The following is a 12,509-nucleotide window of genomic DNA, read 5'->3' as shown; positions in this document are numbered from 1 at the left end:
AAGTAAATAAATGGTCACAAATGTATCTAGAAACATTTCTTATAAGGCTGCTTGGTACAAGGCTATCTTCAAGTTACGGCAGCAGCATTCTTGTTCCAAGCTCTACTGGAGCATTTCATGAAAAGCCCTGTTCCCTACATGGCCTTTATCATGCAAAGCTATTTGCATAAAATATAACTGTCCGAACAGACAATGCTACAGAACTATCTTTAGAAGAGAACGACGACATTAGCACCGGGAAGGGCACCATGGTGCTGCATCCTCATTTCCTTAATGCCTCTCCTGTTGGAAAACTCAATATGTGTCCATGCAGAACAGCACAAGGGAGATGAGAGATGCTATCCATTTTCCATACAGGGGGATACATTTTTGATTGGATTCCCACAGTGTGTTGACACTTTTGTTAAGTTGCAGAACTATTTGAAACTCATCCCCACTTCATTCAATTAGAAAATGCACCCACGCAGCCATTGGCCCCTGCTTTCCTTATACAGCACTTCCCAAGAATCTTCATTATTAGCCAGTTCCAAGGCAGAGCTGGTTAGCATCTAGCCACTCAACAGAAACAATAAGAGAAGAGCCGTGAAGGTTTAACATCAATTGCACTGCATTACATCCGATGAAGTGCCTGGAAACAAACAACCCAAATTCAAAAATCCCCAAACCAAACTATCTCCAGGCATAGGGGCTGGAACCAGGGACGGTGGAGGAATGGGGAGAATGCTGCCACAATCCCTGGCTTGAAGTCGTTTCCATCATATACAGGGTTTGCAGTTTGGTTCAATGGCTCTCAGCATCCCACTATACACATTGTTCCAGCCCCCCTGTCTCCAGGAGTCCAAATCCACTGAATTATCTGTTTATTTCATTTTTGCCTTTCATATTAGATCCTTTTCCTACTCTCAACCTTCCAAGACACTTTATATGTATCATTGGAAGAAGACCCACTTTACACTATATATTTGATCACCTTATATTCTTAATCATTTGAGCTTCTGTAATATTTATCAGACTTGTAGCTAAGCCAACAAGCCTGATAATTGCATAGGTTCACACTGATTACACAAATATATTCACAAAATACTCTTCAGGCTATTACTTACAATAATTCTGTTCCATCAAGTTAGATAAACCATTCTAAAATAACAAGTGATAATTTCAAATATAAATTAATGTGACTAATTAAATTTGGTTTATTTTTGTCCTTTTGAAGTAAATCAGAATTTTGCATTGATTTTTGTCTCAGATTCTGCCCCTTTCACATAATTCTTCTCAAGCTCAGTTTAATATACTTCTTGAATTTGAAATAAATGTTCTATTCATAATACAAGAATTTAGATTGTTATAAATTCTAATTTCAAATTGTCATAACATGTTCTGCTGCAGGCATTTGTCTGCAACATTAATAATTACTGGACAAATGCCTGGATGAGACAGCAGGCATGTAGCTGCAGAAAAGCAAACTGAGGCATACATCTAATGAATCAAAACAAACTTTCACCAAAATTCAAGGCATTCTTTTCTCAAAGCCACGACAGATGTGTCTTTTCTCCCAACACTTAGAACAGTGCTGGGAGCCATATAAAATGTACATTTAAAAACAATTTGAAAAGCAAACAAACAAAATGTATTATATAAACTTTAGGTCATTATCACGTTCTAAAGTTCATAACCATAGTTGCAAGAAGCAATGAAACAGTATAAGTTAATGAAACTCCAGTCCTTCTTGAAGCATAAGACAGACTCAGATAAAAGAGTCTATCTGGCTCACATAGTATAAAACTTTACATGTCTGTAGGTTTAAAACAAAATGAAAAAGTACCTACCTGCCTTTCAGATCAATCTGAGGTGCTTTCCCCTGGAGTTATCCAAGACTGAGTAACCCTAACCCTACATTTACTTCAGAGCCTCTGAAACTCAGCCTGTGGCAACTCAGCATCTTGGTGAGGTTTTTGTACACCAATCCCCCTCACATGGTCTGATTTCCAGATAATCTGCTGCCAAAGAGCTCTTTAAGAATTTTTGCGTCACTTTTAGTCAAAATAAACTTTATGTTTCACCAGGGCTGCAGCTCAATTTTCCTCCTAGGGGTGAGTGGTTACATTTGTGTGTTCTGACCAGTTCAGGAGAGCAGGATCCAGCTAAGAGAGGCAGGATGAAGGTGCGGGAAGCTCACTGTTAAGGCATAATTTTCATGTCTCCAGTTACAGCTATAAATAAGGGGATAGTGGTGACAAGCAGACGACAAATAGGGTTAATGATCAGTGAATTAGAAGTGTGCAGATGGGTCTATACTATAAAAAGATATGCAGGGAGCTAGAATCCTAGTTCTAGAATAGAGTGGAGAAAGCGGGGTTCTTAGGCTTCCTCGTTACTGACTACTTACATTAGTTTAATGCAGAAATATAAATGAGGGGTGATTTTGTTATAAAATGTTAGGCACAAATTCTTTGAAAACTGTTTTTGCTACTTTAATCAAGACAAGGCACTTTCTCTGTCCCTCCCATCCCTCAAAAAACCTTCAAAACAAAGGCTTTTTCTCCAAGGTACTTCAGTCCAGAGAAAGTACTTGTACGGTCTCAAATGTTACCATTTGTTTACAGAAGATGGAAAAGCATAAATCAGAGAGCTAATGCCCCAGTCTGCATGCAGATTTGAAAAAGAGAGCAGAAAATCTTAAGGGAAAAAAGAATAGCAAACTTTTAGAAGGAACAACAAAACCGTTGGTATAAGTGGCAGACAGTTCGCAAAGATCTGTTCTGAGTAGTTCAGTAATAACAGAAACTCTGACTACACACAAGCAAGCCTAGGGCTATAATTATTGCTTCTCTTTCTCTGACTGCTGGTCCCGCTCTCATTTTGCGCCAGCAGTGGCTATCGGCACCATCTCAAGGACAGTTGTGGTAACGCAACACTGTTAATGAGATATGTACCTAAACCCAAATCCTTCCTTTCTCCTGGTAATTCTTTGTGAACATCGTCTAAAAAAGTGTTTTATCAGTTTTTAAACTGGTTGCCTTCTAATTTCTCTACAGCTTTCTTGTTTTTCCGTTACTGGCCAGGGTAAATAGCAGTGTCTAGCTGGTTTCCTCTTTTACATCACTTTGTCATATCCCCCTCATACTCTTCTTTCCAAATTAATAGTCCTAGACTTTCCCTGGAGAAACGGGAGAAAAGCAGGTTAGAGCCCATCTGCATTTCACATTCTGCTCCCAGTACTCTATCCCATTCCCAAGAGTTTGAGAGGCTGAAGGTTAATTGTGCCTCACTCAGTACACCTTTCTTGAGAGCTGAGCAGAATATTTGTATGTATAAACGATCTGTTTGCAGACTTCAATCTAGCATTTCAGGGATGATTTTGTTCATGGAAAGGATCCATTCCTTCACTCTCAACCAGAATTCCCGGGTCTCTAATATCAGAATCCTGGAATGGATTTTCCAGGAACTCTAAGTCTACTTTCTCACAGAAAATAGGATCTTTCATCACACTTTTTGGAGTTTTTCCCCCCTCACTTGTAGAAATATATAAGAATCTGCATGACGTGTCTTTTTAAAAAAATATTATTTGTTGCTGTAGCTCCACTCTATTCTGCTGAGAGCAGGCTTTTGCCATGGTTTCTGAACAATAACTGAACACTATTTGTCTCAGTCTACACTGATAGTTACACTGTGTTCAGCTGCACACACTGATGACACACAATGTCAGCAGCTGGTGATATATAGACAGAGCTTTAAGGTACACAGAGTGTATTGAGAACATATAAAGAGCTATACCAATTACTTAGCTTGGCTTTTTTGTTCACTTATGGGTTTTTCCTTAATGTTTTTCACTGCAGTATATGTATTTTATTTGTTCTGTAAAGTACCTAAAACACTTTGTGGATACTGCATAAATAATAATAATTGCATCCCAAAATCTGATTATTAATTTATTCATGGACTTTTCTATATCACCTATCACTAGTAGCTGACCACTTCCCCTATATTAGTGAATTTATTTTCACAACACCCCAGTGAAGTGAAAGGATGATATTATTCCTATTTTACAAAAGGACAACTGAGGCACAAAAAGATTGAGGTCAAAGACTCAGCTAATTTTGGGTGCCTGATCTGAGATGACATGCGTATGATTTTTCAGAGTATTTAGCATTATGTAACAGTTGATGTGTTCAAAGCAGAGCGCCCATTGATTTCAGTTGCAACAGTGAGTTCAGCTGAGAGCGCAATGATCCCACATAGCTGCTGCTGGGGCATTTGATGCACTGGTTGAGGCACACCACATGTTGTGATAGGCATGTGTAGGCCCCGGGGATCTTGAAAGGTGTGTAATGGAGCATACTGCTCATCATAGCAGTGGAGATACAGCGGCAGGTTTTGCATCTGTTGATATTCTGTCAGTAAGAGTTCCCTGTAAGAGTGTCAGTAAGCTGTCTGCCTGGGGCCCCTTTTCTACATATCTTGGCACGTGTGGGTGGGGTTTAAGTAAATTAAACTAAACCAAATTAAGGCAACTTTAATTCTGAATGAGTGTCCACACAAGGGTTCAGGGCAGTTTAACTCATCCATTTTAAATTCACATATTTAATTAATTCAGATTAAATTTCCTGAGTGTTCCTGTGTAGACAAGCCCTTGGTCTCACTGTCTACCCCCTAGTCTCCTTGTCCCCGTATATTCCCTCCACTGCTGTCCACTCCACCCAGGTCCAGCTGTTGCCCTGTCTACATCTGAGTCAGGAAGCTGCCTCCTCCACACTGCCTAGATGCTGCCAAGGGAACATTGGAAGCATGGGAAAAACAATAACCCTGTTTTCAGTTCTGATGCCACAGCAAGTGGGAGTTAGCAGTTTCAGGGAACGTCCTGTTCAGCCCCTGAAGCACTGAACTGGAGCATGCTAAGTGCAAACGGAATCTCAGGAGAGTTTAGCTGCCAAACTCTAAGCAGTCTCTTCTGATCATGTGCAAACAGATTTTTTCAAAGGCTTAGAACTTGGCCAAATTTGGGTGAATTTTCAGGGAAACAGCAAAAAGCACATGCCTGGAACCAGGGAGACGTACTGCCGTATTTCAAGCCTTTACTCCAAAAGCATAGGGGAGGCTAAAGCTTTCCAGCAAAAAAAGTTGTAAGAAAAAAAACATTTAACATGGGCAAAACAAATTTTTTCACTAATCAACTTCCCAGAAATGGCTGAACAATTTTATTGGAACTTTAAAAAAAGTGTAAGCAGACACCTTACATTGAATATTTCAACCTGAACAGGATGACTAGTTGGGAACTCTAAGTATTATCTTGTAGGGTTTTCTTGAAGCCTAGGCTTTCCCCCAGAAGAGGGTGATATAACCCTATGTTACCTGCCCTGGGTCCAAATAGAGCCTACACCAGAACTTATAACTGATCTAAGTTACAGGCCCCCAGTCTTGAGTTTAGAACACCTTCCCTGAGTGCACAATTAAAGGATCATTGCTGCAACAAGCTGCCACAGGGAAACAGAACATGAAGCTTAATCTCAGTTCTAGTCCAGCAGGACATGGGTACAAAGCACATTTTACGCTATGAGTAGGAAGAAAGTGTATATAGGGTAGGTGGCTTTGGAAAAACCCTGGATGAAAAATTCAGGAGCTGTTAGGTGTGAGGCATGTCCTGCCTTCCCCACAGAGTAGGTCATTGTCATAACAGGTTGTAGGGAGGGACCTTCTGTGAACTATCACATGAAAAAGTGCTGTGGTTATATTCATAAAAGTTAAACAAATGCACCTTGCCATCAGCCAATCCATGTGCAATTCAAAGATCTTTCTCTCCATGTGCAAACCGTATATCAGGGATACAACTAAGCTAGGTAAGGAGAGAGCTCTGAGGTGTTTGACTTCTTTCCCTCATCCTCCCCTCCTCCCATTCTAGTCTCAACCTCTTTTCACCAGCTGGATATGAATGTTTCCTTGTAATCTGGATTTACAGTCCCTTACAGACAGAGTTTCCCTTGCCCTGGGACTGTACACTGAGCAGGCCAGATTTATTCATAGATTTGTATTCCATTAATTGAAATGCAGTTTTAATCCTAATCCTCTCTCCTCTGATCCAGCGCCTAAAAACAGACTGGAGAAAAACAAAATGTTCCTCGCTTAAACTCTCCCGTTATACCAGAATGAAGAAGTACTAGGCCCACACCTGCTATACCAGCTTGGCAACTCGCTCCATACCACTAATGTATTTGTGTGCATGTCAGAAGAGAGACTGAGGTTCTTTTGGGACTACCAGAACCTGGTTTTCATAACACATCTTGAGGCCTATCAATGTTTTCTCTGGCTGTCTCCATTCTTAAACACACACTGAAGGTTGCCATTCACATTGCCTCTTTGTCCTAAAGGAAAATGTGGTAGTATGGTCTGGTAAATTGATGATGAGCCTCTGAGCCAGGACCTACCAAACTGCAGTCACTTCACCACTCTCTGCTCAGTTGCCCCATCTGTAAAAGCAGGGACATCTGAAGTAATGCAGGACACTTCAATTAAGAATTAACAAAACATTTAACATTCTATAAATTTCATAATTCTTTAATAATTTGCATCTAAAAAATTACCAGGTTTCTGTTGGATTAGACCTAAATTTGAGTCTAAATGAGGGACAATTGCCTTCTGACATTAGCAGCCAATAGATCATTAAAGTCGTTACAAATATAAAAATAAAGCAGGAGAGAGGGTTGGAATTAATTTTCTTCAGTTTTGCTGTTGTGTAAATTCCATTATGCTGTGATGCACGAAACTCTTGCCTCAGGAGGGCACAACTAGTCATTTATTATTTGATGGCACCCAAAAGAATACATTACCAAAGCCATGGGGCCCACTATCCCGAGATTAGTATGGACATTTTACATCTATCACACTATCAACAGGAGCTGGTGGAGGGGAATCTATTTATACATATGAATTTTAATCAACATTTCAAATGTTGCAATTTAAAAAAATGACAAAACTTCAGTGTTGTTTAATAGTCAACATAACCACCAATAGCTAAGGCAGCTGATCTGTTTTATTAGATAAAAATGGCCCTTGGCAGGGGACCCAGCTACTACAGCAAAGAACACTGTACAAGAATGTATATAGAACAAACAGAAGCATACAGCTCCTGGTTGCTGCCAGTGGCAAAAACTGTAATCAGACTATTGAAAATTCCTTTCACAACGCAAGTAACTCAACACACAACGTCCTAGTGGTGTCCCTGTCAGCTTCAAAGTGCAGTAAAGGCATGGCTACACATTGCACTAGAGATGGTAATAGTCAGCTCCAGGAGACATTCCCACACTAGCTGTGATCAAGCTTGAAAGCTAAGAACGAGTGTAACCAGTGCTTAACTCATGCCAGGGCTGAGCCCTGACACCTCTGGGCCTGGTAGGCCAGAGGCCCGGCCTCAGTTACAAATGTAAAACTATTGCTTGAGCCCTGGCACCTCTTCCATTACAGATTAAGCACTGGTGTAACAACACTGCTCTGAGTGGGTATCTGTGCTGAGTGGACACCCACTGGCTTGGAGGGTGTCATACTCCAGGAGGCTAGCCCCTCCTACCACCACAGGTGCCTTCATTTTTAGTGCACTAGCTGGATCAGAGCTAACAGAGGCATCTCCTCAAGCTTGAAATTACACTTCCATCTTGAAGACAGACATACCCTTACAGTAGTCCATATTGGCATGGACTACTGAAAGCTGTTGATTTAACAGCCCTTGGAGCTATCACAGCAGAGCAAACACTGGAATATATTTCTCTCCCCCATCCCCCTTGCAAAGATTTTAGAGCAGCAGTGAGTGTAGATAGAATACTGCGTCTGCCAGACTGGCTTCATTTTACATAGCATGTTTCAGCCATCAGAATGATCTGTGTTTTTTGGGGGGAACAAGCTATTGTATAAACTGTACTAGGAAACATCCGGGCAAGAACAGCAGAGATAAGCACACACTGGACGATAGTTAAAATATTCCAAATTAAACAAAAATGGGCTTGAACACAGTTTAAGCTTGTTAAACTCAATCATCAGAGCTAGTATAGGCAAAAAACACTATCACTGTATCACAAAAGAAGTTAACTCCTTTTGATGGCTATAATTGAGTGGTAAACATGGAACATCAAAAGCAAAAACCTTTTAGTAACTAGGATATTGAATTTTGGGAAGCAAAAGCCCATGTATGAGCCTTAGCCTACTTCAGAACCACATTCAACCCCAAGAAAATTGCTTACTTGCCATAGCTAAGGTAGTTTGCAGGTGTACATTAGTGCTTCTTTATATGAGCGGGGTTTGGATAAGCACATATGAATATGCTTTATAAACATGAAGCACAACAGAGACTACCTCATATCTGCTGTAAAATGCAGGCTTCCACAGATCTTTCTTGTAGAAATCAAGAACAATCCATTTTTCCAGAGGTAATTCTGGAGGAAATCCAAGCAGTTGTGTGTTTGAAATCTGGGAACATATGCAGTGGAATGCTTATGTACTAGCTTCAAATGGCTGTTGGTGACTAATACTATCAGAAGGAAAGGTTGTAAGCAATTCTGTTTGCAGCCAAGTCTTTTGCTTCTCTTTACACCATGAATTTTTAATGGACCTTACTAGAGGTGAAAAAGATATTTTGATGAAAGTACATCAGTAACGGAAGCTGAATTTGGAACCCCAAGAATCCCATTCATTGCTTGTTTGTAGGCCAGTACTGTTATCTATAATAAGTTAGTGGACTATTCTGTCAATATTCTCTTCACTTTGTCCAACCCCACCTTTTTCCCTTCCCCAGTGAGTAAAGGCTCCATGCAGAACAGCACAAGTCATTGTCACAGAGGTCATGGTAGGCAGTTTAACAGCTTGGCTTGATTTGGATCCAAGCATTTACACTGTGCTCATCACCTTGGTATTTAAGTGCCTGTAGTGTGAATGTCATACTCTGTGCACAGCATGGGTGGAGAGCCTTTGTGTCTACTATGGAGAAGATAAGCAACATGCCTTGTTGAACTGCTAGTGTTTTGGCTCCCCAAGAGTTGTTTATGGGTCACTAGCATCTTTCCCATTCAATGAAGTTACATGTAGCTAATTTATAAAAGAAAACAACTCTACCCGTACCTCCAGAAAGCGTTTTATTTAAAAGCATCATAGCACCATCTAGTTGAAGATGTCCAAATAAAAATGCAATAATTAAAAACCCAGTTTTGCTAGAGCAGTGGTCTCCAAAGTTGGGGGTGTGCAAGAGGATCCTTCGGGGTGCGTGGCAGGAGGAGCACCGCTTCGGCAGTTCGGGTGGGGGTGCGTACGCCAAAGTGTTTTGTTTTTTTTTTGTTTTTTTTTTTTAACTGACAGGGGTGCGTGACCAAAAAAGTTTGGAGACCACTGTGCTAGAGTACCATATTCTTTAACTTTGCCTGTTATCTTATTTATTATGGCTGTCCTTGCTAATCTTATTGAAAAATAATGCTCCTGTGAGTCCAGATTAACACACCAGAATCAGTCTGTCATACTTTGATCGTCTGACTTGCTTTCTGCTCTTCCCTAAGTACAAAGGCTCAATGCTGCTGGAATAAGAAACAGTTGTGGAAAAATTACTAGAAGAAAATGGAACTCTGTACATCTACCTCCTTAAGAGGAACTCCTATTATGCAGAAAACCAAAAATGTGAATAGCTCCCTAGAAACAAAATTAAACCAATACTGAATCTGGACACTTTTACAGTACAAATAAAAATATGAAAGATTTCTTAAACATTTTGCTGTATTTTTCCTAATATCACTCAGCCAGTTAGCCTAAAATGTGGCCATCTACAACCCTCTCCCCTATGGAAAGGGCTGGTCAAAAGAGTTTTACAGAGTTATGTTCATTATTAAAGATAAAAACCCAAACTGACATTGAAAGCACTTATTATACAGTATCATGATGAGGAGAGTAAATTTTGTGCGCGTGTGCACACAGAATAGCCCGACAGCTTTTGTATTCAGCCATTCAGTAAAGCGCTATTTCCCCAAAAGATCCTTCACATACTTTTAAAGACTATGGACCAAGCTGTGTGCTTGGTCTCATCGTTTGGCTATGGCTTCCAGTCTCTGGGATTCTCTATCACATCTACTTCTGGTTGACCATTAGGAGGCAGGTACTGTGCAGTTCACTTGGCTAATGCACCCATGGGGTCCCACGCTGGCAAGACAATGGGTTCCTGCTGCATCACTGCTAAGATGTCTTCTGGCACATGCTTCTTATCCACCACCACTTCATAAACATACTCAGAAAACCAGTCATCAGACATGATCAGGTAACCTGGAGATAAAAAACAAAGTATATTACTAACAAAGAACATTAATGATATGGGGAGGCATAGATCTTATGGAAAATTGTATCATGTCTGACAGCTTCATACTCTCAATCATAAATAGCAATCATATTTCCACAGCAACTTTCATGACAGTCTTGGAGACTTCAATGTTCTGTTTTCAGTTATGAACTACCTGGTTAAGTAGATTTTAGCTACAACAGAGACTTGGAGCAACAAGCCTAAATAGAAAGAAAGTTTGACAGGAGTGTCTTGGATAGGAAATCCTGAAAACAGCTTTGCAAATACAGGCACCTTTGGCAAGGAAGAGACCATCTGTACTGAACAAGAGGGTCTGAGCCAGAACAAAAGGATTTATAATTTGGGCAACAAACAGCAATCCTGGAGCATAGATCATCATACAAAAAGCAGACCCTCTGAATACGGGAGGCTCACTTTATAATCGCTCAGTCATGTGTTGCTGTTTTAAAGGACATCATGAATATGCATATTTAGCTGAACTACAATACACTAGATACATTCCAGATTGCTTAGGCTAAACTTCAAACTGTTTTATCCATGCTTATTAACTACTCCAGGTATCTGGGCTTCCTTGTCCAGAACTCCATTTCAGGAGAAGGAGAGGATGTGTGTGTCCATATTAGATGCTAATTTCTTCCCTCAAACAGAGCCACTGAGACACCCTCTGGCTGAAAAATCTTAAGGATAAACTGCACCTCATGTTTACACTGTTCCCACTCTGAGGCTCTGGCTGGGAATCTTAATGCAAGAGTCTTCTACCTGTATAAAGAAGAAAATCCTACATCTAAAACATCTTGGCTTTCACCATAATCCTGCTCTCTGAAACAGAAATTGCAGCCATTACCCACCATCTCATTCCAGGGAATTCAGCATGAATTGAGAAAGTGCACTGTCAGGGAGAGGGAGGCTATATTTGATAGAAGACAGATGAAGCTTTGTGTAATAAAGTTCCTCATGTCCCTATAACAATATCACCACACAATCAAATGAAACAAGAAAATGCCCAAAGAATATAGACAATAAGTGTATCTACACCATCTTGTTTCTAAAGCAAGAGATCAGATTGAATCCCCATAAATTAAAAAGCCTATCAATTCTAATGCGAGCTAGAAGCCAGTTTGGAGGTACTGCTAAGGGAAGCTGCCTTGATTGTTCTCTTTCTTCAGGATATGAGTTCTTGGGACACAAAAAACCTCTCACTCCTGACAGCCAACAAGTAATTGCACCCTGCGAGGATAATGAACTCCCTGCCTCTGTGGCTGTTGACATTCTGCATGCCAGAGCTGGACTGTACTGATTGGGATCTCAGTGTCTGAACAAGGAAGAAGAGCCAAGTAAAACTTCAGAACATGCAAACAGGGATGGTCACTGTTGCTTGATGCGGCCTGTAGCCAGGGTCACATAGAAAGCCATAATTTTCTTCATTAAATGGAATTATTCCCATGCCTCAAAGGAAACGATATATACACTCCCATCCCCACATCCTGTCCAAATAGAACCCCAGGCTCTGCATTTCAGCTAAGAGGGATGAGCACAGGATAGTGAGTTTTGATTGTATTTCAGGGCAGAAGGCAGCAGTGAAGCCCCTCTAGACCCATCCACCCATTAGTCTAGTGTTTCTACTCTAGCCGTGTCTGTTTATTAGAGAGAGAAAAAAAACAAACACAACAACAACAACAGATTCTGGCACAGTATCTTCGTGTTCTGACAAGAGGCACACCAGGGCCTAACAGATGACTCCCCAATAAGTACAGTATGACATTTAGTTCTCAGGTACTACCCTATCACAAAGCTGCTTCATGTTTCTCACTTCTTCCCCCAAGAGAAGCCTAATGAAGGGAGCATTTTATTAGGAAGAACCAAACAAGGTTGGTCCAGTGGTTCGGGCACTAGACCAGGACTTGGGAGACCCAGGCTAAAGTCCCTGCTCTGCCAGACTTCCTGTGTGAAAACAGATAAGCCACTTGGCACCTCTGTGCCTTAGTTCCCCATCTATTCAATGGGCAACAGGACTGCCATACCTCACAGGAGTGTGAGGATAAAAACAAGGTTCCCTGGTGCTCAGACACTAGTCAAGTTCCTAGGATACAGAGACAGAATGAGGCTGTAGTAAAGATGCTAGGAATAAGAGGAGGAGGAGTACCACCAAAAGGGATAAACTAACAACTGTTTACATGGCCGCTAGCTGGAGACA

The 12,509-nt window shown here is 40.8% G+C and overlaps 2 protein-coding genes across 3 annotated transcripts in view; both read right to left on the bottom strand.

Annotated features, from left to right (window-relative positions):
- The window catches only part of SLC6A4 (solute carrier family 6 member 4), a 38,785-nt gene extending 35,932 nt beyond the window's left edge, over positions 1 to 2,853 (bottom strand). For both annotated transcript variants that reach the window (XM_032788784.2, XM_075073909.1), the window contains exon 1: positions 1,827 to 2,853. The gene's annotated coding sequence lies outside the window, so the exon portion shown is untranslated. The remainder of the gene's footprint in view (positions 1 to 1,826) is intronic.
- A 6,243-nt stretch (positions 2,854 to 9,096) lies between these two features.
- The window catches only part of BLMH (bleomycin hydrolase), a 34,144-nt gene continuing 30,731 nt past the window's right edge, over positions 9,097 to 12,509 (bottom strand). The window contains exon 12 of the mRNA XM_032788791.2: positions 9,097 to 10,281. Within this exon, the coding sequence (XP_032644682.1) occupies positions 10,130 to 10,281 (152 nt within the window). The 3' untranslated portion in view covers positions 9,097 to 10,129. The remainder of the gene's footprint in view (positions 10,282 to 12,509) is intronic.

Source organism: Chelonoidis abingdonii, chromosome 20 (genome assembly GCF_003597395.2).
Source record: "Chelonoidis abingdonii isolate Lonesome George chromosome 20, CheloAbing_2.0, whole genome shotgun sequence".
Lineage (NCBI taxonomy): Eukaryota > Metazoa > Chordata > Testudines > Testudinidae > Chelonoidis > Chelonoidis abingdonii.
This window is presented reverse-complemented; position numbering and strand designations above follow the sequence as displayed.